Source organism: Lissotriton vulgaris, chromosome 4_1, assembly GCF_964263255.1.
Source record: "Lissotriton vulgaris chromosome 4_1, aLisVul1.2, whole genome shotgun sequence".
Taxonomy (NCBI): Eukaryota; Metazoa; Chordata; class Amphibia; order Caudata; family Salamandridae; genus Lissotriton; species Lissotriton vulgaris.
In genome coordinates this window covers 585,695,018-585,722,167 of record NC_141691.1, presented here as the reverse complement: position 1 = coordinate 585,722,167, position 27,150 = coordinate 585,695,018, and the positions used below count along the sequence as shown (strand labels likewise).

Here is a 27,150-nt window from a genome sequence, read left to right as displayed (position 1 = left end):
TCCCTTCTGGAGAAGTCCGGCTGGTTAGGTGACGGCCGAGAGGGAATGTATATAAGGGCGTATATAATTCAGGAGCACCAAGGCAGTATATACACCACAAAAAAGAAATCTTTCATACGTTACCCGCATAAACTTGGTAAATATGGGTAAACTTGATCTCCCAAATTGTATTAGGGTGTGTGGACAGGAAGGTTCCTTCTTTCACATGATATGGAATTGTCCAGCTATACAGGTATACTGGGAGAAGGTAATATCCTGCATGCGAGAGGTACACATTGCAGTGATGCAGAAATCTGTGCAGTGGTGTCTCCTAAATATTTGGAGTGAAACAGACCTTACCAGTAAGGAATGTGTTAGAACTGGGGGTCTCTAGTTGGCAATAGTATACACCTCTGACCAAATAGGGACCCTTGCTTCTAAGTCAGGGAAAGGAGATTACACTACTGGATAACCCCTGCTCACCCCCTTGGTAGCTTGGCACGAGCAGACAGGCTTATCTCAGAGGCAGTGTGTGAAGCATTTGTGAATATACACAGTAATACAGTGAAAACACTACAGATGGACACCACATAGGTTTTATAAAAATAAGTATTCTTTATATAGACTTAACACAAGACTACAAACGAAAAAAATCCACAATACTGTCTTAAAATTGGCTTAAAGATGGTAGAAGTTACTTAATTCAAGTTGGTGATGAATGCGACAAAGTTCTCACAAAAGTACCTGGATGCGTAACGCAAAACAAACAAAAGGTTCGCAGGGATGGAGCTGCTTTGGTTCCTTGCTTCGGGAGAGCTATGCGTCGCGCCTCAATGCTTGCTCAGAGTAGGGGATGCGTCTTGTTCCTTACCGGATTGGAGGTGATGCGTAGATTCTCGTGATGCATTTCGGTTGTGATGCGACAAGATGGCGCCTCGATGCGATGAGACGATCAGGTACAATGCGATAAGATGGCGCTCTTGATGCGACGATGTGAAGACTATGCATGCATGACTGGCGGCCATACGACGAACTCTGTAGCTTTGGAGCCACGACAGGCCCTGCGACACGCTTCTCCGGCGATGCGACGGCGACCTTGCGGCAGCGACACACTTCTCCGGTGATGCGTCGGGTAACTGCTTTGACGAAGGCACGCTTCTCTGGTGATGCGGCGGCGACTTCCGTGGTGGCGACACTCTTCTCTGGTAATGTGACGGCAACAGCTGCGACTGCGACACGCTTCTCTCGATGCATCACGCTTCTAGCTCCCAGCGACACGCAGGCTTCTGCAGACAGAATTTCCAGCAAGGAAACTCTGAGGGGAGCTGGAGGTGAAGTCTTTTATCCCTGAGACTTCAGCAGGAGGCAAGCACAACTTCAAGCCCTTGGAGTAATATTCTGCAAGATAAGGAAAGTTCTTTGAAAGTTCCTTCTCCTTTCCTTGGCAATAAAGAAACCACTGCAGGTCAACCCAGCAAACAGTACACTGGCAGAGGGGCAGTCCAAACTCCTGCAGCTTCCTTGGTTCTTCTCCTTGGCAAAAGGTTTGTCTGGTCCCAGAAGTGATCTAAAGTCTTGGGGTCTGGGTCCCCATATTTATACTACTATTCTCTTTGTTCTCTGAAGGCAGAGAGGCCTCTGCCTAGTCCAAACTCGTTCTGGTCAGTCCTGGAGCACTTTGTTGAGAAGACTCCTTCTTTCCTTTCACAGTGTAGGCCAGGGACATCAGACACACCACTGGAGGTGGAGTCAGCATTGTGGAGGGAATTCACAGCCCTATTCAGGTCCCAGGCGGAACTCTTCCCAGCCATCTAGATGCAGATCTCTCTATTCAGCACTGTGCTGACTCCCCCAGTCTTCTGGAATCCCCCAGCCCCTGTCGCCCAAACTCCAGACAAAAAATACACAACCTAGCAGAGGCAGGCTTGGATAGTTAGTCAAGAAAATACCTACTTTCTAAAAGTGGTATTTTCTAACACAGAATGTTAAAACCAACTTCACTAAAAGATGTATTTTATCATTCTGAGTTCAGGCATACTAAACTCGAATTTCTACCTAGTTCCCTGAGTCAGTTAGGATTATAAGATGTAATAATCAAACTGCCCATTCTGGCCTATGGGGAACAGGTAGCCTTGCCATAGTAAAAAGCGAAAATGGCTGTAATTCACTATTAGGACATGCCACACGCACCAGGACATGTCCTACCTTATACTTATAATGCACCCTGCCCTTGAGCCTACCAAAGGGGTGTCTGATATGAAGAAAAGGGAAGGTTTAGGGACTGGCAAGTGGGTGCACTTGCCAAGTTGACATGGCAGTACTAGACTGCACACAGGCTTTGAAATGGCAGGCCTGAGACACACTTTACAAGCTGGTTCTGTGGGTGGCACAACCAGTGCTGCAAGCCCACCAACAATATTTGATCTACAAGCCCTGGGCACACATGGTGCACTGTACTAGGGTCTGACAAGTAAATCAAATAACCCAATCATGGAGTCACTAATCAATATATCAATTTAACATAGGGAGCACTTGCACTGTGGCACTGAACAGCAGTGGCACAGTGCCCAAAGCATCTAACCAGCAAAACAGATCAAAAACAGAGGAGGCAATCAGTAAAACAATGGAAGGGAGATTCAAGCCAATGATACCAGGTCTAACAGAATGCATATGGGCAACCTTGGGATGTATGGTGGCCAAGCAGAATATCGCTAGATTATAGGGGGCCCAAGCGACCCCGGAGTTGACTGAAAGGAAAAAGGATATGGATTGGTGTATGATAGCCGAGAAAACTGCATATGAAAGTAGGGGCTGCCCAGATAAATGGACTAAAGTTTGGGGGAAGTGGAACGAATACCGTGACAAGATATGTACACCAAAACCACCACCAAGGCAAAGAAACCAGATGATAATGGACTGATGAGTGGGGGGGGGGGGATTGTGATTAATGATACCCTGGAAATGTATATTTCTGTTGATGAGACTTCCTCGGCTGGTGCTGCCTTCAGGACATGTACCATAATATTGAAAGTATATTGACTAGCTGAATGTTTGTTGTCCGTTTTCCTGTTTCAATAAAAAGATTTTTTTAAAGACGGTCTATCAATGGTTAATGATGGGATGATCACTGCCAGTAATAACCACATGAGGTACATACACCTACAGTGGGCTTTTTTTCATTAGCAGTTGTGCCTTACTATTGCCAGTTGAGGAGTAAGTCATGTATTCACTGAAATTACCTTGTAAACCCGGTCCAGTGAATTTAAATAAGAGGCAATTAAATTGTCAGTGATTACAATGACAACACAGCATCAGTCGGCCATTCGTGGCTAAAATGTGGACAAATTGAGCTAGAAGAATAGCACTAGTGAGGAACCCTCAATTTCTAAAAATGTAATATTGGCTTTCATTACATTTCATCTTTCTAAGTAACTAACCTTTCCTCTACTCGTGTTTGGCATTAGAATTAGGATTTCCATTGGACTTCAGACAAAAAGACTAGCAGCACCTTCTCTACATCTCTAAAGCTTGAAGATCAGAGGCATTACATCCCACCAAAGAAAAGTGGGCGTTTTTACCTTCTTTATTGACAGTCGATGTGTACCTCAAGAGTATTTTGATTATCTTCTCTATTGTTGTAGAGTAACTACTTTGGATTGTCACAAAAATATACTAAACGTATATAAATATTTTGATGAAATGTTCAATTTGAAGCTTACCAGTTCTTGAGTATCTTGCAGTAATGGTAAAAATGTAGCTTCCAAAATGGCGACTTGGTCCTTACTCAGCTTTTGCCATAGAGTAATCAGTAAAATCACCACTTGTGTGGCACTTTTCAACTTTGTGAATGCCTGAAACACCTTGCCTTGATTTTCCTCTGCAGCATCTGCCAGAGCGATTATCTGCAGAAAATACAACGTTTTGTTACAATGCAATCTTCACACCTTTAATGCTAAAATTACAGTAGACGAAACCAAACGGATCAGTGTTTTCCCAACAAATGAAACGCAAGTATAAGAAACCTTAACAAGTTTTTAGAAACTGAAACATTAATGAGTGTGGCCCCACTAAAAGGAAAAAATACCAGAGTTCATATGCTTCTTCGGTTTTTGTGAATTTACACTCATTTTTTTAATTCACAAACCTCCCCCAGTACTCTTGAAAATCTATGTAAATTGAAAATGTCCAGGAATAAGCCTGTCCTTTTGATGTGGTTTGCATTTTCTCTTATTTTTGGCTTCTTTTTAGTCCTTAGCTGTCTCCCTGGACATTGTTCAAAATATTGATACATGTTATAAATACATAATATCCATACATAGAAGAACTACATAGAAGAACTTTGGACAGCTGGTTTCAGCATTCGCATTTTGCTTCGCCCAACCACAGCATACATCACGGAGCAATGGGTCACTCCACATTACCCACTGGCTCTGTTCACTTTGCCTGACTGTAAAAAGCCTGTGCACATTGATCACAAGTTCAGCGCACAGTTACCTTCACGGGTGACAAGCAGCGCTCTAGAAATCCACCTTACGTTACATTAAGTTCACATCCACCTAAAAACAGTTCCTTACTCATAAATGACAAAGCTGGTTTAAAGTGTACCTTACTATTTTATCATTTTTATATGACCTTAAATATTGGCTATTTAATTTGTCTGAAAATCAGTTGCCAAGTTAGTTGTTGAATTTTATTGACATCCTTTTTAAAGTCACTCTTATAAAGTGTTTAAATAACATTGTAACATTGTAGCGGGCAGTGATTTGAGTGGGTCGTTAGTTGGCAATATATTCATGTCCCCTTCACAAATAATAATAATAAAATGCATGGCGCAAATGCAAGTTTTGTTGCTTGAAAAACACATTACTAGTAAAATAGCCACATAAGTAATTTTTTTTAAATGTATTCAACATTTTTATTGTAAGCATATAACATACAGGTTTAGATAGAGGTAACTGTTCTTTTTTTTTACTCTTAATTTGTGCGCCATATGCCTCAATCAAAATATATATAAAAATAACCATTAGATTAGCTAGCCAAGGGCAGACCTTATGGCTTTTGCAGTGCTTGTTTTATTGTCATTAAAAAATAATGATGCTCTGTGCACATGCAAAACACGAAATGCCAACTTACGCAAATATTTTTAGGCCACTTCAAGTTTGCATTTAGAGTGGTATAATACATTGTAAGTGTAGCAGAAATCTCCTTGTGAAAAACACAACTAAGAATTCCGATGGACCAGATAACTCCAGTTACTGGCCTATCGAAATGTGGAGGTCACTCCCAATCAAAGCCATCAAGCCTCTCTCAAGTCCCTGAACTGTTTACTTTATCCCCAATATTCGCGGCTAAGAACCTGACAGAGGACTGGGGATGGTATACTCTGCCACAAATAGGACGGATATCCTGTCTGTCGTATTACACGTGCATTATATCCAATGGCATTTGTAATATGGCAGGCGGATATCTATCATGTGTGTAATGAAGTAAACCATCCGTGGAACTCTATATCAGGCACTAAGTGCCACATGTAAAAGAAAGCAGTTTCTATTTTTCTTTCATCAGTGCATTGGGTGGATTTCCAAAATTGAGTCTGATATTTCAGGTGTGTCCATCCTTAAATTTAGAAGGGCCATAGCCTTACTTATATTTCTTGACGTTCCACAAAAAAACTGCACATGTGGGGGCATGGCCAGCAAAGATGGCCATGTGGACGTGATCCACAACGGCCTTGCTACCACCAAACGATAAAGGAAAGTAAACGAACACCCAAGGCAAAACCCACGGTCAGAAACCACCTTATCTCACCATGCGGTCCCTGATGAATTACATTAAGAGCCCTTGGCGGTGAGGATGCGGCCCAATGTTAGCAGATGGAGAGAGGCCTGGTGAGGGGCGAGCCAGATGGTTGGAATCTCCCGGGTCTGCAGCCAGCACGACAGACTCTGAGACGTGCGGCGGCATGGAATCGTAGCACCACCGGAGGCAGCAGACGGCTGTCGACTACCCCACTCACCGAGGACTTCTGAGTCGACTCCGGGCCCCGGAAACGTGATGGTGAGTGGGGAGCGAGGAATGCAGGCCGCACCCGCGTGTTATCAGACTCCTGACGTAGCACACCTGGAAGTGGTGCGCAAGACCCCCTTGTCCCAGGGGGGCACAGACTTGCTGTGGTGCGGGGTGGACACGGGAGCCACTGCCAGCATGGAGGGACAGCACGATCGGGAGCTTGTGGCCTGCCTGATCCCAAGATGTCGAATGCCCGACACGAGCCTCGGGCCAGTATGAACTAGCAGGTGCTGGAAAGGCCCTACAACCTGGCTGAGCCTGAGCTGCAGGAGGGGACCTTCTGGCCAAGGGAGGGGGGGGGGGGGCTACCCCTCACTTGAGAGATGCGACAGCTGGGGAGACGCCACTGAGGATGCCTTATCCTGTCATGGCGAAGTACCACAATACCACCCAAACTATAATAGATGCAGGGGAGAGGCCTTCCCACACCGAGAGCTAAAGGATTGACACACAGTGAATAATAGGGGCGCAAATGACTTAATGAGAACTTGAGGAGGGGGTAGACCTAACAAGAAGACAGAATCTCTTGGACTATCTGGAAGAATGCAGGCACAGCAGCCTGTGGTGGTGGTTGCAACACTTAAATGATTGAGGTACGTCCTGAAGCTGGCTTGGATGGGCATGCGGGGACTCACCCTGAGGGTCACTCGGGGAACCTTGCTCCAATAAACATAGCTGACATCGCCTACAGTGCTATCTAACCTGGTAAGGGGCCTACCTGTACGCAGAAACATTGTTCCTGGCATTTCCTGGACACCGTCTGCTCACACAGGTGCACTCTAGGATTTCCTTTATGCAGCCCAAAAAACAACAGAATAACAGAGTCTCCAACTATTTCACCCACACAGCAGCTAAAAGAAACCAACTGACTACAGGGGAAGAGAACACAATTGAAGCTCACCAAGGAAGATCTCCTCACCTCCCTGTGTGAATTCAAGCAAGAGTTAAAGGTGGTACTAAGGGCAGACATGTCCACCTTCCTTGAGACATTGAAGGCCGACCTCAGTGGCAGATTGATCTCACTACAACAAGACGTTGACTTATTGGGGTCCAGAGTGGTGGCCACAGAGGCTTAAACATAGGAGCTTGAACAGTGTACAGATCAGATGTCAGCAATTACTCAGGTCCCCCAAGCACAGCTGCAAACGGTTCTCTTGAAAAACGAAGATCTAGAGAACCGACCCAGGTGGGACAACATTAGAATCCGTAACCTGGAGGAAGTGGGGGAAAGCCCCGACATTGAGGCCTTCGTGATAGGGCTCTTCTCCGAAATCTTGGGCAAAACGATCTTGAAGCTCAAAATGGAGAGAGTACATAGGGTGGGGAAACCTACCCAGGGTGACAAACGGCGCAAAAGAGATGTCTTGGCCAAACTACACTCTTTCAAGACTAAAGAAGCGATCCTACAGGCCGCCAGGAAGCTAGACACGGTAAAGTTGCAGGGATTTACATGTGAGCTATATCAGGATATAGCACCTGCGACCCTGGCATGCCACCAACAATTTAGGCCAGTCACAGACAAACTCCAACAAGAGAACATTAGATATTGCCAGACATATCCCTTTGGCTTGGGCTTTGAATTCTGAAATAAAGCAGATCACATCACCGAGGTGAAAGAGGCCCTCACACTATTTGGGCTTTAGACACAGGAGGAGGGAGGCGGTTCTGACAGGACGTATTGCCCAGGAACTTCCGTTGCTGGGACCGGGGGGGAGGCGCGTGGCTGGTCCGGCACCCCACCAGTTCACAGAGAAAACGCAGACTCAATAGAATACTACTAGCGCATACAGCCTATTTGTTTCTGACCACGAAGCAGGAACACTCCGCACCTGAACACTACAAAATGGCCTATGAAGACATTGCTAGCTCGGTGCTAGAATCCCGACACACTCTAATATGATTCACTGGCCACACTGCTACTCTTTTCAGCAGCATACTGTGAGTCTGGGGTGTCCCTTGCCAGACCATGGTCCTTTCTTGTGTGACTTTCCCCCATTAGATCATGAGAGTTCTCTTGACATCTTGGCAAATCTTAAATCCGGATCTCCACAGGATCCTTGCCCTGCCAAGTGTTTAGCAAATATGGCACCAGTTCTAAATGACCTGGTTAATCCCATCTTGAATCTGTCGCTCTCATCCGGGGTAGTTCCTAAGGCTTGGAAGAGCACCATGATCCTGCCACTCCTGAAAAAACCAGCACTCGACCCTTCAGTCCATGCCAATTACAGACCCATTTCCCTACTCCCCGCTCTGGCGAAAGTGACTGAGAGGTTTGTTCACAGATCTATTTCTAATTTCATCGAGGAAAATGGTCTGCTGCATAGTACTCAATCCGGTTTCCGTGCGAATTTCAGCACGGAGACTGCGCTCCTTGAAGTCACAGACGCCATCAGGGAGGAGTTGGATGTTGGAAGAAAAGTTGTATTGGTTATGCTTGACCTGTCGGCGGCTTTCGACACCGTTCCCCACGCGCTTCTCCTTTCTAGACTCTGGGACTTTGGTCTGAGGGGAACGGTGTGGAGCTGGCTTAAATCCTTCTTAGCCGACCGCCGACAGACAATCTGGGCGCCTCCTTACTCCGCCGAGATGTCACCGCTAGAAGTGGGGGTTCCCCAAGGTTCCATCTTGAGCCCCCTCCTTTTTAACATCTTTATGGCTCCTCTGGCGGTGGTGGCGGAGTCTTTCGGTGCCCGGATTGTCACCTATGCTGACGACACCCAGCTCCTGTTTGTAAGCAACAGGGACGGTCTGTTTGATGATGCCCAGGTTAGGGGTTGTTTGAGCGCGGTTTTTGAGTGGTTTGGACGTCATGGACTGAAGTGCAACTCCGACAAGTCGGAGTTGCTCTTCTTTGGTTGCACTTCCGAGCCTGATTGGAAACCCTGGTGGCCGCAGGATATGTTCCCTCCCGCTAGCTCATCCTTGAAGGCCAAAAATTTGGGAGTTATTATCGACAGTAACTTATCTTTCGGACCGCATATTTCCTCTCTTACTGGGAAATGTTTCGGCATCCTTCGGATGCTTTGTAAGTTTCTCCCCTTAGTGTCCATTCAACACAGGAAAATCATTGTCCAGGCACTGGTCGGCTCTAGGCTGGATTACGCGAATGTTTTATTTCTGGGACTTCCCAAATATCTGGTTAGGCGTCTACAAATCGCCCAAAATTCTGCGGCCCGAGCCATCTTTGGTCTTCCAAGAAGAGCCAGAGCCACTGATCTTCTTTCAACCCTACACTGGCTACCTATTGCCAAAAGGATTCTTTTTAAAACTTTGACCACGACTTTTAAGGCTCTACATGGTATAGGCCCTAAATATATTTCCAAACGATTGTCCTGGTATCATCCCTCCAGATCTCTTAGATCTTCGTCCCTATCTAAAATGAATGTTCCCATTATCAAGCGCGCTAGAGCAGGAGGTCGGTCCTTTCGCTACTTAGCTCCTCATGCTTGGAATGACCTCCCAATTTCTTTAAGACAGGCTTCTAGCCTTCTGTCCTTCCGAAAGGCCCTTAAAACATGGCTTTTCCCTTAAATTGGTGTTGCTTTCCTGTATCTGCGTGTCCTCTCAGTGTTATGTTCTCCCTTCTTCGGTGGGTACCTTCGACAAAGCGCCGGGATACTCCGTGGAGTGGCCGTGCGCTATAGAAGTATAAAAATAACATAACATAACATAACATAGCTCCCCCTGGCAGTGCCTACGGACACTCTCCAAGAGCACTCTACAGAGGACAAACGCCACAACACAAAATGACTGAGTGGTCCCAACTAGAGTCGGGCAAACACTGGCTCCACATTGACAGGGCAATAACAGGAAGAGTCATATGGGATGTCCTCTGGAAACCAAAGCCAGACCGCACTCCTAATGCTTATATAAGCACCCCCATGAGAACGACCTTAAAAACCTGGGATGAATTACATTTCCCTCTCCGTTTACTCCCATACATTTTAACCCACCCTTTCCACCAGCATTACAGCCAGATCCATACGATGTGTGGAGGGAGGGGGGATGCCTCACACTGTTGGACATCTTCAATAATTGGCATATATTGACTTTTTAACGCTGTGAGCAAGACTTCCACCTTCCAACCACATAATACTTTCATTACCGCCAGCTGTCACGGGGTTCCACAGGCTGAGATTTGGGAAGCGGCAACCAGGGAGCTTTGTGAAGGGCGCCATTTCCTTTCCAAATTATCTTCTGTTGCACACACTACCCTCACGATGACCACGTCACCTTCAGTTCTGGGAGCGCACACTGGGACATGACATCCTAGATACTCAATAGAAGGCACTCTGGAAGGACATAACGCGGCACACACACACTCTAAGGCTACACAAAGCCCACTCACTATAAGATACTCTACGACTGGTATCTATACCCTACCAAATTGAGTAAGATATTTCCTAACACATCAGACTTATGTTGGAGGGGTTGCGGTCTACTAGGCGATTTTTGTCATAGCTGTTGGGACTGCCCGACAAATTACCCCTTCTGGACCGAAATCTTAGCTCAAATCAAAGATATATTAGGATACCCTATCCCAGATACCCCTGACTTCGAATGCCTGGGCCTACATCAAACTAAACCAGACCAGGCCATAATGTGGCTTTGCCTGGGAGCAGCAAAGATAGCAATTGCCGCAGCCTGGAAAAAGAGAGACGCACCAGCCCAACACAATAGCATGCACATCTTTGGCAAACAGTTATACTGGAAAAAATGAATTACATTTTAAGAGACGATTTTAAAAACTTTGAATATGCCTGGGGCCCCCTGATCAGTTACCTCTCTAGAGTTCTCCCACTGGTGGCCTGCCCCTCGAGGGTGAGAGCACTATGCCTCTTCCAGTTCTAAACGCACGACCCTCCCCACTAGAGTACTGACTGTGAGATTCATGCTTACCCCCATGTCACCTGAGTTTCCTACAAGGCCTTTTTTCAACTCTAGGTGGTTATTTTGTGGTGTATGTCTTTTTCTGTTTCAGTTTAAAGAGAAGAGGGAGGGACATGGGAGGAGGGGAGGGTACAATTTGGGGAGGATGTTGGGACAACGTTTCCTTATTAACCCTGGCAATGCTTAATAAAAATCGATTGGAGAGGGTACCCTAACTGACCGACAAACAAACGCTGCATATTGATATAGATGTCGGAACACTATAATGGGATTCCTTAATTGAATGTATTACCAAGTTCTATATTGGAAAATCAATAAAAACATGTTTGACAAACAAACTGCACATATAATTAATCTAAATGCAATACAGTTACATAGTCAAAGGTTAACCTAAAGATCTGTCATTGATCTGGTGATCCTCAAACTACAGTGGCATCCTCGGTTGCAGATGATTTCATGGGGATGGTATATAAAGGAGTTTACACTTGAAAAATTCTAAGACTGGGCATATGGTCAAGATAGCATTAGGTTACAGCAGTGCTCTCCAATTTGTGAATGCCATGTTGAATTTCAAAAGCTGGACACCTGATCAAGTAGGTTCAGAGTTGTCAAAAAGATAATGAGGTCTACGGAAGGGTATTCTCTTTGATCGCCCTCTGGCTATAGTGGAGCAGACAGCAATCACACCAGATCACAGGTGAATTCTCAGGGCTTGCATCAACATGTGTACAAAAGCAAGGCCACATGCAATCACTGCGAGTATCACGTTTGCGAAGCAAAATAATTAATGCATCCTTTGGAGTTGATCAGCAGGCAGTGGCTAATTCAAGTGCCACTGCAAGTGGTGTAGGTGCTCCAACAAGCCTCACTTGTATATCTCAACCTTCTGGTGATCTAATACATATCCCTTTTGTCATTTATCGCTGAAATGACTATGATGGAAAATAATAATGTTAAAGAATAAATTAAAGAGAGGGCCATTTTCACAAACAGTTTAACTCGCTCATCAGGCAACGTCTGACACATTTTACACAAGCCCAAATTCACAAAGCATTTTCTGCTTTTCCAGGAAGAGACAAACTTTACTAAAACCTCTTTCATAGCAGGAGTTGTTCCTGATCCCCTAATATAAACCATTCATCACATCAACCCTTGAGACCCTCCACCTCCAAAAGCATTTTATCTGGACCTATTCATTCCTTTGGGAACAGCTAGAAGCCATTTTTCCCTTGTAGACATGGCTTGGTAATCGGCAATCTGGATCTACTCTCGGTAATTTGGAGAGACTATAATGGCATCACCTTCAAAACCAACATTACGGCCTGCATAACAAACACAAACATAATGCACAGCAGCACGTTAAGACAGTGGAAAAAGAAAATTCATCCCAAAACTTAACGCTCACCTCAAATAAAATATAACATGCTATCGCTTAAGGTATTTACATTATTCAATTGCCTTTCCGCTTGTCTGGACAATCAAACACCAATGAAGACCTTGGAGAGCGCTATCCTCAAGATATGGACATGGAACAATGACAAGATTAAGAAAATGAGAACATATATCTACAACGCAACTGGAGAAAACTGTGGGATGTTAGAGGCAAGCCTCTACCACATCATCATAACAGAGCAGCAATCAGAACTACAAAAAGACAACACTACTCCACAAGCATAACGGATGCCGAATGCCCATCAAAAGAATTACATACAATTCCAGAATAATTCCCTAAGTATTAGTGCAACAATTCAGAAACAGCAAGTTCTCAAGACTTCTGTGACAAAACTTCCGAAGAGCTCACATGAAACATTGAACTAATAAAGGGTCCGCTCTAGAAAATCAATTTACACCCTACTTCTAGAGAACAAGACCAACAAATAGATAGACACTTTTATGTCGCTCTTTGAATGAATTCTACAAACCTATCAAGGCAAACAGGCCCTCAGTATGGTCACCAAATTCTGCTCCTGCCAAAAGATAATCTTTAAGATATCCTGCTGCGGAAGTCGTTAGATGTTTGCTAAATGAACACTCACAACAAGTTTCCTTCCCATCTGAGATGGAGACCTTCTACATTAAACCACTTTCCTGAAAGTAGAATTATGACCCTTTCATAATAAACAAATAACAATTTCAAATAGCCTAATACCCGGTAAATTGATTGAAAGAATTGTCTTTTCCCTATTCTCCAACTTCACTGAAGAAACAAACTTGTTGCTCGATCAACAGTCTGGATAACATCAAGCAGGGGCACAGAATTAGCTATTACATTCATATGAAATGCCCTTAAACTTACTGTTGACAAGAACTGTGTAGCTGCCCAACTACTACTTGACTTAACAGCAACAATCAACACAGTTCACCAACAAGTACTACTACTGAGACTATAAGATCTTAACATATGAGACAACACTCTATGATGTATTGCCTGCTTCCTCAAAGGTCAGCCCCTCGTACCCTACAGGAATCTACCATATCTCCTAGTGTAGTCAATATATACTTAGCATCTTTGATGGATCTGAATAAATCTTTCAACCTGACATGCTACAATAATTCTGATAACACACAAATCATCCTACCATCGGGCAATCTTAAAGACCGCCATGATAACTGCCTCTGCACCACTCATGCATGGATAATGAATAAGCATCAACAACTCAACACCATAAAAAATAAGATGAGGACATCTGGACAGTGGTAGAAACATCAACCTATCACCATATAGACCAAATAAATTGATACCCAGTCAGCCATATCTAGAGAAGTGAGGAACCAATGGGTGACCGTGTACTCAGGCAGCCCTGATCTCAAATGTCAACCAAGTCATTAGAAACTGTTTTTACAAAATGAAAACATTGAGATATATCTTCCATACCTTGGGTACCAACAAATGCTGCACTCTAAGCTCACACTTGTGTTCTGCAATGTAGACTATGTCAACAGACTTTACTGAGGGAACATGTGCTTTCTTATGTGCAAACTAAAATGAATCTAGAATGCTGTAGCTAGATTGCTCATCCACTAACACAAGGAAGACATGGCAGCAGTCTTGCAAGCCCTTCATTGGCTACCCATAGTTAGGCGATCAGTGTTCAAAGGACTCTGCACCATAAACACAGCATCCACAGGGAAAATACCGTCATATGTACAAGTGAAGTTTAAAAAATAATCACAAAACACAGAACTCTTAAGTTTGAGATTAGGACTACCGATCATTATCTCCCCAATTAAAATAAATCAATAGGCGATTCTACATTCTCAGTCCAAGTGGCAATCAATTGGAACTCCTTGCCAAGCAAAGTATAAAATGTATATAAGAGCACAAGAACTTCAGAAGAAAAATGAAAACCTAGCTGTTTTGGAGATTAACCTTAGACTTGTGGTCCTGGCAAACAGAGTGGAACTACAACCAACAGTATAAAGAGCCCTCAGTTATCAACACCCTCGGGCATCTGCCGACAACTTGATCACAGAAACAGAAACAAATCAGTATGAAAGACACTGTGCCTTCCTTTTACAATAGTTTACCTCTACCTACTATGCAATCATGATTTTGCCCATGAGTGAGATGTAATCAAGCAGTCACCAATTAGGCAGTTTCCAAGTTCAATAAAATTACTTACATTGAGCTGGAAAAAGGAAAATATTGCTATTAAAACTAGGCCTGGGCGGAGTTTGCGGAGTTGCGCTACGCTGAACTCCTCGAAGTGACCAACAAACTCTGCAGCACTACACAGAGTTTTACAAGCAGCGGAGTGCGTTACGTTGTGCGTTTGAGCTGATTTTTAACGCCGGGTGTTTGTCTTGCGCTGTAACATCAGTCCGAACGGCACCACGTGCAGTGTAAAAGGGCACTGCTTCTTTCTGCAACTAGAGTAGATGTTCTACTCAAGCTGCAGCTTCCTCAACGCGAACGGAAGCTTTCTCAGCAAGAACAGCAGTGACCGTTCGTGACCTCCCATGTTGAGAAATCTCGCCGGGAAGTGGTCTGGAGAGAGATTTTCCCCGCTCGCCAGCTTAACGTTGGTGAGCGTGAGCAAGAAAAAAACTCTGTTCAGCTGAGTTTTTTGGAACTCCATGCACTAAGTGCGAAATACTCTGCAAACTCCATGAGCAAAGCACAATTTCACTCCCAACTCTAATAAAAACACTTCCGAAGTGCAAACATGTGGCTGTACACGAAACAAAAATATCCCTGTTAATGAATACTCCACTTCTTAGTGGTCTCTTGGCCATTTTGTCACACAATGTCTGTGACCTTCTGTCAGAGGTTCTTTTAGATCCAAAATGTTTATAGAGGTGGCAAATTTGAAATCCTTAACAAACAGGTGACTGTCCCACAGCTCCACAAAAGCCTTACTCATTTAATAGAAGGGGAATGTAGCTGATAAACAGCCAGCTGCACTCTATTCACTAGCTGAAGTCTGCCTCCCTTTCTTTGGGGACACTGATGGAGCGAGGTGGAAAAAACAACATTTTGTATACACCTCGTGAAGTCACTTTCTCATAACAATAACATGAATTAACCGTGTGGTTTTGAAAAATTAATCAACGTAGAATAGAATGCACACACACAAGTACACGTGGCAAAACAAATATGCTTATGCTGCAACCATAATTGACTGAGTGAACTTGTTACGTCTAACACGAATGCATTCGCTTAAAATTAACCAAAGCAGCATGAATTTACTTTCTGTTTATGTATTTGTGGCAAAAACATGACGACAGGTGAGTATAAAAGTGCATATGTGTTGCTTTATTTGCTATGTAATCACTAACAGGGATACCTTAGTAAGGGGGGATTTAATTGTGTTTGTTTCTATAATAGTTCCTGTTCTGGCCTGTGAGGCCTAGAACAAGATGGAAGTTGCAATAACTTCGAGATAGAGGTGCAGTACGCATGTGCGAAGCTGCAAGTCGAGTATGAGCTGGTTGTGCCGAGCAGAATAGTTCAAGGACAGTGTGCCCTGAAAGTCCAGTTGAGTGCCAACAAAATGGATGTCCGTGGTGAGAAAGCGTGAGAACGCAGATAAATATTACCATTTAAAGGACTGGAATTAAGCGGATGTGTTTTAAACAAAGAACATTTTCATCGGAAGGATCATGTAGAACTAAAACAATGAAATGATGAGGTTATGCTCATCCACCCCATCGGATTGACCAATCAAAACTGTAGAAGACCCTAAATGTTTCAAGTTTAGATAGATTGGTTAGAGAGAAAGGGTATGTCTGGAGTTAAGAAAAAGCTCTCTTCTTCGATTTCTATCTGTGTATTCCGACATGCTGCCCGAATGCTGAACTTTCCCGAGGCATAAGAACTTTGATATTTCTTCGAACTTTAAATTTTCTTGAATGAGTACTGAGTCCTTAGATGAGGTTAATAGCTAGAGAGAATAGGGAGGCGAGTTTTGGGAACTATTATGTCTTTTGATAATATTCATGTCCAATAATCCCAACAATAATGTGTTTATTTCTGAGCTTTGAATTAAATAAAATATAAACGTATGAGTTAAATTTCTTTCTTTTCTTAAATCTATTTGCATTGAATGAATAAACAAATGAATAATTACAGGTCATACTAGAAGATTTCTCTTTAAATACAACTTAGATAAATGAGGAATTAAGCTGGTCTTGTTCATTCTTAGCCTAATTTTTACTAGCAGATCTATCGACAATCAATGGTGGCGTGTCTGAATAATTTGTTGTATTGGCAAACCATGGTAAACAATTTAAACTGCAGATGTATATATTATAAATAGTTAGTTAAAATTTTAGACACTCCGCTATGATCCAGCAGCTCTCCTTTGATTCACACCGATTCATGAAGTAGAGAGAAAGTGTGTATGAGTGACTCGCAGTGTTATGGGCCCCACTGATGAGTAAAAGAATGATTTAATATTTCAGGGAAACGGTAAGGAGGTTTTAGAAATTATTTCCGGAGTAGCGCTGCATCAACACTAGGTGGTGAAGAGACAGTAAAAGAGAAAGACACTATCACCTTTGAACTTAAAACACTAGCAAAGCCTTCTCCTTTATTTCCATTCCACCCCAGAGGAGTAGGAAACTGAAGAGTGGGGGAGATGGTCACTGCAAGAAACCGATGCTTAAAATTTGTTTGGCCAACTGGAGGAAGGGAAAAGGGGAGCAAAGAGACATAAAAAAGGCATAAAAGGAAAGAAGGTTCTAATGCTAGTAACTGTGAATCTGAGTGGCATCACATAGAGCAAAGAGACAAGGGTGCTCCTGGGTAAATATTAATATATAAAGCATCTAGAGTCCGACTACCTGAGCCAATGTACACCATTATGTTTGCTGCTGCCATGAACCTTTAGTTATGTTTTACAGGAGGCCATCTATTCATACAGTCTGCTCCATAGTTAAAAAATTTGCACTGATTCTGTCAGCTTATTTTCGGCTTGAAAGAAGCCATTGCATTTGGTGTAAATTGATCATTTATCTCTATTTGCTATTTTTTGGACCTAAACTGGTGAACTTTGACACTGAAAACGGCATTACCAGAAAGTGGTGCTTGTTTAGAGTCAGCACACTTAGCAATGTCATGTGTGTATGCAGAGGGATATTGGATTGAGTATACTTTGACAAATCCTTGCCGAGATCATTGTTCTAATCTCTTCAAGCCTATGTATTATGCAATGAAAAAAGACTTCTAAATTTCGCCTAGGAAATTCAGACTTTGACGGGGCATTACCAGGGACGTTTCTAAATTGTTTGACAAACCATATCTAGAAATGTAAGCATTTACTCAGGGTAGAACCCTTAATGAGCGATTCCTCAGCAATTTTCTTAGATGCAGCTATTGCCAGGCTCTCATAAGGTGGGTTTAGACAAGGGATATTTTTAACCTTGGTCCTCCCTAGACAGGGGCCCACACGTCAGCTGAAAACAACAGATGAGTAGAGAAATAAACACCCATTAAAGCCATGCAATTTGTGAGTACCTTTATAGCTCAGTTGGAGCTAGAGGCTTGGATGGATCTTAAACTGTACGTAACATGTAATGAAAACAATCATACTTAACGTCCTATTGTCTTACAGAGAGGAAAATAGTAGATATCCTCAAAGATGAGGCCACGCATTCTAGCGCCTTCTGAAACTAGTAGATTTAACGAAAGACATTCTTCTTTTCTTCAACTATGTCATTAATTCAAGAGTACACATGTATTCAAAAATAAATAAACACTTTCCTATAGCATACATCTTGGACCACTGAACCTTCCTGCCTCTGCTTTGCAATTTTATTTCTAACCTCCTTAAGCACAATAATTTACTAATCTACCTAAAATGTAGCTATTTGATAACTAACTAGCGATAATCTCACTCCCTCAGTTTGATCTCACCTAGAATTGATAATTTAAGGATTACAAAAGCAGCTCAGAAGTACAGTAAAAGCCAGTCAATTTTATACCCAGCCAGGGGGCTTCCAGTTAAATGCACCTGGTGCCCAGAGATAGAATGGTTTAGGGAGATGAGTCATTCTGCCACAAAAGGCTGTCATTGCTTCAGAATCCCTCCCCTTACCCCGCTTCTCTAAGGCTCTCGCTTGCACCCGAAGATATTTATTCCCTTTGATGGATGTACATATATTGATCCATCAATACATACATGAAGCAAAATTACTAGAGCATTCTTATTAAGAATGCTAATTCTACTCAAAGTTTTTTCGTCATTAACTAATATCAGCAACAAAATTGGAAAAAGCTCTTGTTCGCATGTATGATGTGCTTGACACTTTCGACTAAGCAATTCTTCAATAATTTTCGTCAGGATTAAATCAAAATTTTGCATGAGTTTTGCCGTGAGCTTCTGCACATCATTGGACCATACACTGGCTCGGAACGATTGCTGTGTAGCCTTGATGGAAGTTCATCCCCTTAAACAATGTGTGGTTGTAAATCTTTAGTTGGGGGACCAGGAAGAGAGCATGGTTTTTAATACTCTTAGAGGAAGTAGTCCAGTCCCGGGTGGTTTATTATTTTTGAGATTCTTAATGGGGCCTTTCACTGCTTCTGTTTTTATGAAGTGTGTCATTATGGCTGTCTTTTGAGCTTACAATTTCAGGTTGTCTACTTGTTAAAAAGCAAGCATACGTTTGGTGTTCATCTTGGTAGAAATCGGAGGCATTTAGGTGTTTGTAATAATTCTAGAATTCCATGTTTAGGGTCTTTTGGTCAGTGACCTCTCCTTCTGCCGCCTGTATCCTCAGAACATTTTAGCAACTAATTCTACTTCATGAGATAGGCTAAGAGTTTTACTGATTCATTTTACTTTGCTCTTAGAACCGACATCCTGCTCCATCATATAAAAACATAACTTTTTCTATTCATATTGGCGGTATTACATTTGTGTAAGTTTTCTGAGCTAGATGGTTTAATACGATTTTATTTTAGGGCTTATCATCTCCTGTAGCCCTAGGCTAGGATATCTTCTTTTCTTGTGAGCCTTTCTAATTATCAGGTATCTTCCCACAGCTTTTGGAGCACAGTGAGATTTATTCCCTAGTGTTAATATGGAAGTAGCCCTTGATTTCTTCAGCTCGTTCTTTAAATTCTTTTGACTGATTGAGAAGAAGGTGGTGTCCATCCATGAGGGTTAAGCTTTGGGTTGGCTCCTTCGCATATATGGCAATAAGCGAGGGTCAATAGGAGATTGTGCTTGTTAAAATCCTAGCTTCCAGTAATTCTGCAGTGCACAGGAATTTAGTCAAGTACAAGTCTGTGCATGACATAGTTTTGTGTTCTGAAAAGAAAGAAAGATAGTTCCTTGTCTTGGGGGTGTGTAATCAGGAAGTATGTGCTGTCTTCCAGTTAGACATCCCTGTTTGGTGTGAGTCTCATGTGGCGCTATCTAGATCAAACTAATATCAGACCCTTTACTACAATCTCCTCCAATCACTAGTATTCCCGTTGTTCTCACCCGAATTCTACTAAAAGCCTTAAAAAGGAAGGTTCTTCTTGAATAGGTCCATAAGTAGATGCAAAGGGGATGGCGTTGCCTCGGGGATGACAACCTTTGGTGTCCGCAAGGGTCTATTTCTGTGCCCTCCTTAAGTTCACCAAACTCCACAATTTGCTTCCATGCAAGCTGTAGGCAGGACCATCCCTAAGTGGGTGCTGCTGGGGCAGTTTTACCTGGGCCCCACAGTAGACAAGCCTCTTCACTTCAGATCACAACAACAGATGAACAGAAGATTAATAGCTCACAATTAAACTAAGATAACAAGGCCCGAAGTGATTTTGCACTTTCAGTGATGAAAATGGACCTGCTTTATTGCAGCAAACAAAATCAGGGTGGGAGCCCGACTCTGTAAAGAAAACCCCCAAAAATATACACACACTTTGTAAGTTACACGTCAGTTTCCCTCAGTGCTTGTTATTGCAACGCTGACACTCCAGTGTGGGCCCTACTGAATTTGAAGAAGCTTTGGTTGCAAGCAACCGTCTAGCTGTCTGCCAAAACGCACCCTGCCCCCCACACCCCTACTTCTCTCCAAAGATAGTCTTTAACTCCCAATGGACATAAGATTCCTTTAATAGACGCATTTGAGAAACTATGACCACTTTGGACATGTCGGTCAGCAGCCTTTTCAAAGGGATCACGCTCAGTGGGCCTTAGGGGCTTGTTTTTTTGGATGATCAGCAAGTGAAAGGAAAATGTTTCTGCTCTGAAACATTCGACTGGGAAATGGCAAAGTCTTTCAAAAGTGTGTTGTGTGACAAGCTTCAAGATTACAAGTAGTTTCTGAAAGGTGACTTTTCATTAGCAGAAGAAATGAATGCTATGTAACATGTTGAGTCTAAGGTCAACAAACTTAAAATGGAAGTGCAAATCCATGCGAAAAACAGTGGAATTCAGCAGACAGGCACTGGAAGGTCCATTTGAAAAAAGGATGGTTTGCAGTGGAAATATCCTCCTCTAAAGAGTTCCCACATTTACAGACTGAGCTCCCAAATGCCACAGAGAGGTATTGTCTGTGATATTCTGAGCTCGCAGACATGCCATCTGAGATGAGAAATTCCACGTTTGCAAAATTGTATACCACAGCCTGTGAACAGGAACCGAAAACGGGACCATAACGTTTCATCTCTCCGGTTCAATTTTTCAAAGTGACTGAAATTTCTTAAGGCAGTTTACATGGTGTAAGTCATCTTTAAGGAACGAACACTTGGATAACTTAAGTAACCCCACTGGCATTCAGACTTTAAAAGAGGCAAACGCTCTGCTCAAAATATCATAGGCCTACAAGCAAGGCCAAGCAGCTGTTAGCATTTGGGTCAAAAAGAGTAATGTTAATGTGCAACCCTGGCACAAACGAGGCCAGAGACCAGGGAATTCGAGGCATAGGAAACATCAGGAAATGATCAACACAAAAGCTGTTTCAATAGAAAAGTGTACCAGTCCAGGCATTTCTGGTTTCAAAAGGCAAAATTGCTGACAATAAAAGCAACAAGGTTCGACTCTGTGCAAAACTCCTACTTTATGACAATCAAAAATCGAGCAGAAATTGCGTCTGTAGTTGTTTGCAACCACTGAACGATAAAATATTTATCCATGGTAAAGAGGAGTCAGACGCTTAAAAACAATCTTGAAACCAATCTAAAGTTTTTTTTTCTTTTGAAACAGTTTTTATTAACATTTCGCTTAGCGTTACATTGACAGTATATTTCACATGGTGTACAGAAATAGATGGAATATTGTACAGATATTGATTCAATCGTTTTCCATATTAGAGACGTATCTGCCCAAACCCGTGTGTCCAAGTGATCCCTCAAAGTGCGATCAATAAACATCTAATAGCACAGTGTTCTCATTCACTAGTATCCGACTTGTACTCATCTAATGGGGGGGCTCACATATATTGCCCCGATATGTGCTACAGCCTCCCCAGACCTTTGTCCATGTTTTGGGGCACCCACGGTGGACATACATGAACGTTTTCGCCATCATCGCCATGTCCATATCTTTGCACCATTGATTAAGAGTAGGGCTAAGTCTGGATCCCCAACGTTGTGCAATGTTTCGTTTTGCTACTGTCATACCTAGAGTTACCCAGTCCTAAGCAACCGTGTTTAACCCCTTTGCTGCGGGGGGTAATTTCCCCGCTGTGCTGGGGGTGGGGGGGCACGCACAGCGCCCCCATGCTCATAACGAGCTCAGCTCGTCACAGCTGCACCCGTTCCCGTGGAACGCTCAGCACAGCAGGGGAAATATCCCCGCGTGTGAGTGGTCCACGGCTCATGACGAGCTGAGCTCGTCATGAGCACTGGAGCGCCGTGCCTCATGACAAGCTCAGCTCGTCATTAGCATCGATGGTGTTAAATCTGTGGGTTCCAAGATGTTGAGGAGACAGCACCTCGGGTCTGGAAGAATCATGACACTCGTGACCTGGGAGAGCGTACGCATCACCGCCATCCAGTAGCGCGCTATCTCTGGGCATAGCCACATATTGTGGTAAATTGTACCTGTTTGTCCACATTGTCTGAGGCAAAGAGGCGTATCTATGCGGTGTATTGTATGTAATGGTGTCATGGTATAGTATGTGCAGTGTAAGATGTTTAATTGCACTAATCTTAATGGTATTGCAGCCTCTCTAGGGGACGCAAGTGCCTCCTGCCAATCAGCCTCATCTATGTCCCCCACTTCTAGTTCTCATTTGGTCTTCAGTGCTGTCCTGGGGTCTGGGCGGTTATTTACTATTTTCAGATAGGTCTGTGAAATTGCCTTTTTGTGGAGATGGTCTGTTAAAAGCCTCTCCTCTAGCGGGGAGGATTCTATGGGTCGCGTTCTCAGTGATGGCAAGGACTGAAGTGTGTGCCTGATCTGTATGTAACGAAGGATCTAACGTTTTTTTAAATTCAATATTGTCGAGGTACGCAATAATATTGGTTATGGAAAAAGGTATAGATTGTACATACAACAGAACTACATTTCCTAACGCCACCCCTGCTCAGTTTTCCTCGCAATAAAAGTCCTCTATATGGCATGTAAAAATGAGGTTATATCATAACTGCTTTTCAAAAGTAAACAAATCTGTTTTAATGTAAAACTTTAACTTCAAATACACAGCAACTATACAGCATTTTCAGTTCACGCCACCACAAGCAATCGTATAAAAATACGGAAAAGCAAGTTAAAATTACATTTAAAAGACAGATAAGATTATCTGGATACAGCACAGGAACCTCCAGGTACTTCTGCCACTTGTATACTTTTGGTGGAAAAGTACGAAAGGTACACCTTTTACTTTTACACCGGCACAGTGGAAGCGATCAGATTCAAGATCTGCTGCATTGGGCAGAAATCCTTGAATGGCAAAGGGCCCAGCTACCTAGCAGAAAAATTCACTAAATATCTGCCATCCAGGTCCCAACACTCAGGGACCAAGTCTCTACTCCTTGTTCCACGTGGCAAAAAATTGCGCCTAGGAGGTAAAGCCTTCTTCCACCTAGCCCCCTTCTACTGGAACCAACTCCCCATCCATCAGTGACAATGCACGGATCACCTACCGTTCAGAAGGTTCCTCAAAACTGTATTGTTTTAATTTGTTCCCCTTCTTTGACCGGCTGCATCTGTCCCATAGAGCGGAGATACCCCTTGGGGGTGATTCAGGTGCTTTATAAACCAATAAATATCAAATACCCCTTGCACACTGTCTAAACCAAAGAGAGTGGCACTGTTACTCTAGAAGGACCGAATCAATGCCAGATTTTCAGCATATCCACATGAAAAAGGTATATACATATATTCTAACTAATAAGCCCTGAATAGTAATGGTAATACTGAAAATATAATATCTATCCCATCATTCCAAGCCAATGGTTGATACTCCTTCTCTTAATAGTAAAACAAAAAAACATATGCTCTGAATGACTGCTTAGAACTGAAAAGAAATCATAAAAAACTAGAACGTCTACAACCACTATGGAAAACAGGCATTGGCAAACCCAATTGGTCTGCCTTGCATTTTGAATCCTAAATATATATCGTTTTAAAGTTTCTATTGTGAAAGAAAACAAAGTGATTGCTTTTTGTATACAGCACATACATGAGATTATCAATTTAATATGTTATGATTCAGTGTGATTAATGGTTCCTCGTGCACTGCAAAGCTAGAACGCCACGAGGAGGAATGATACACCAAAACGAAATTGCATTTAGTGATAGAGTGACAGGGGTGGAGCCTAAACTCACTTTAGAAAAGTGGATTATTAACTGGATGCACAAGTGTGCAAATGAGATAGGCAAGAAAGCCATTCAATCAAAGTAAGAGACTAACCCAAAGTCCACTATATGAATATATTCGAATGTATTAGAGAAAATAACAAAGATCAGAATAATCTTTTCTCCAACATCTACAAAGAATTCGACCCAGGTAGAATACCAGGATCTGAACTTACTGCAACATGGAAATACATCAAGGCTACATTGGATTCTAATGGAGTAACAGTATCTGTGCTATTGGAACTTCTGCACCTTTGACACAGACCATCATCTCAATGTGTTCTAAAGAATCCAATCTACAAGCATTCAATGTAGTATCATTTGATAACAGATTCCTTATTTTGCCACTGCTTCCCCTCTTTGTTAGCCCTTTCCCTTGACTGCAGATGTCTCTCAGAGGTCCACCATTGCCCCAATAATCATTAACAAACACACTAGACTACTATCCAGCGCTGGTCTCCTTTTTCAACTTCAACTGCTTTCCACTATACAAATTATATTGAAATCACACTAAAACTTCAAGGTTCACCGAGTTATACTCCTGTTCCTTCAGTGAATGCCTCACAGAGGTGTAATACTTGATGTAAATCAATCACCTCAAACTAAACACCTCCGAAACTGAGATATTAACTGGTGGTAAACTGATTTCCTAAAACCCATCTATCATCTGGCCAAAATATGTTGGGTCATCTTCTTATCAACCAGTCACTACAAGTACAAAATCTAGGTGCGACACACACCTCTCATTGATTTTGCAAATAAATTAAGTTACGAAGGGACCCTTTAACTTGATGAGAAGGTATTGCAACCATCAACATTTTATTCTCCTGACTAGACTAAGCCAACAGTATATACCTCAGAGCACCCTCTAAGACAACTCAGCCTTAATATAAGGTTGTGCCTTTAACTTGCATTTCCTTCTCTACACTGGCTGTCAGTGGCTAAATTAGATGAATTACCTTCAAATGAATGTACATTGTTCATTGTGCCATTCACTGCTAAAATTGAGAATTCCCTCAGAAAACTAGGACCAATCCAGAACCCTCTTGCCTATGCTTGCACCACTCCTATCTTCCCATTCCTTTAATAAATCACATACAGAACCTGCATCTTAATCTAAGCTATGGACCTCACTACATGCAAGATTAAAACTAATTTGCAATCATCTTGAATTCCGGAGAGCACTAAAAACCTGCTTTTTCCACATTTATAACTACTATGTTATAATTAGGTCTAACAAAATGATGTATCTACATGAGGAAATGTGTATTTCTTATATGGTTCCTCAACATCTGATTTTTAGGTTCAGTGATGCCGCCACACTATAGTTAGTGAATGGGTGAAGATGCCTTCAAGGGAATTTATTTCATGCGTACTTGATTATTTAGACGTATTAATTTACTTATGTGTGTACCCACAGTCCTAATTTTCTGTTTGTTCACTTATCTGTATATGAAGTGATTTCTTTAAAAATTCTTTTGGATAAAATTATATTTTTCTAATACACCTTGTGTTGTTTTTTGTATGTTGTGTCTTGTTGAAACAAATTGTTTAAATTGAAATTCCACATTTTTTGATTGATTCTTAACAAGGATCACTAACCGATCCTTCCTAAAATTAGTCTAAATAATCAAGTACGCATGAAATAAATTCCCTTGAAGGCATCTTCACCCATTCATTTTCATTACCCAAGCCCTCAAGGGTGTACTTGGGTTGCTCACGTTTTGTAAATTACACTATAGTTAGAGCACGTCTCCAAATCTCATGCACCTCCCCAAACATTTCCCACATGGTCATTTAACGACCAACATCCGACTCAATCGTGCAACCTGAAATGATGCTCCTGATTCTGATGCAAGTGTCCATTTCGGAGCTTGTGTTCAATTTTTTGAGGACCTTGGAGCCTCTATCTTTTCTTTGTCTCCTGTTACCCTGTCAAGTAAGTTGTAGATGCGTTTGTAGATGCCTATAATTTAGGGGTCTCCTCAGGACCTTGGCTGGTGTATATAATTTATGGCTGAGTATTTCTTTAGCATATCCTAAATAGTAAACAAATGCTGCAGTGTACAAAATACTAGGCTGCGACCTGTATCAGGAAACGAAAGGGAAACCACCAGGTGAATGCTAGAGTGAATGATCATCAAGCATTGTGGTGCATGCGTCAACTTGTAAAGGGTGTGCTTACCATGAAATAAAGTAGGTCTCTGGTGATAATTTGTTTATCAACACATAGAACATATATGGTCACGTATGGACTGCTGCAACAGTGACTGATACTATCTGCATTACGGTAAACCGGTAAGCATAAGCACAATCCTTACGATTTGTGTCCTACCCCCGCAGGCAGTCAACCACATGCCACGCATGGCCTTTGGTCATGCATGACGTGGGTCTGGTCTCGGGGCCTGGTTTGCAGCCAGGCCCTGAGCCCAACTACCTATAGGCAGCCAAATTCATGCTGCACATGCCATCAGGCCCTGTGGCCACCCCACAGCAGGCTGCCAACCACCGCAAGTAAGGTAGGCCTTCATGCCCCCGGGACCGCTATCCCTCAAGGCCAAAGCATATATATTATGGGGAGGGGGGCATGCAGGGCCAAATTCCAATAAAAAAGGGGAGAGGGTCATGTGGCCCCCTTCCCTTAGTCTTAGAAGGCCCTGAAGACCTCATCACCCTGAGCCAAATACAATTAAGTAGGGGATAGGGGTATGTGGCACCCCTCCCCAAGCCTTATGAGGTCCTGGGAACCTCAATTTCTGAAACTGCACGTTATTATAAAGGGGAGAGGGGCTGCGCGGCCCCCCTCCCGAGCCTATTTTAGCTCCGAGGACCCCTTCCCCAAGTCTTTCTAAATGATAGTTGGGTGCCCCGGTGCCCACCCCGGGCACCCACCAACTACCATGTTGGGGGCTGCATAGGGAGTCCCTGGGCCCCCGCGACCTCAGCCGGCTCCCCACATGGTGCGGGAGCCAGC

The 27,150-nt window shown here is 42.9% G+C and overlaps 1 protein-coding gene across 4 annotated transcripts in view; it reads right to left on the bottom strand.

Annotated features, from left to right (window-relative positions):
* Nucleotides 1–27,150, bottom strand: part of BBS9 (Bardet-Biedl syndrome 9) — a 2,055,975-nt gene that overhangs the window by 620,220 nt on the left and 1,408,605 nt on the right. For all 4 annotated transcript variants that reach the window (XM_086964810.1, XM_086964812.1, XM_086964809.1 and 1 more), the window contains one exon: nucleotides 3,699–3,881. In XM_086964810.1, the coding sequence (XP_086820936.1) occupies nucleotides 3,699–3,881 (183 nt within the window). The remainder of the gene's footprint in view (nucleotides 1–3,698; nucleotides 3,882–27,150) is intronic.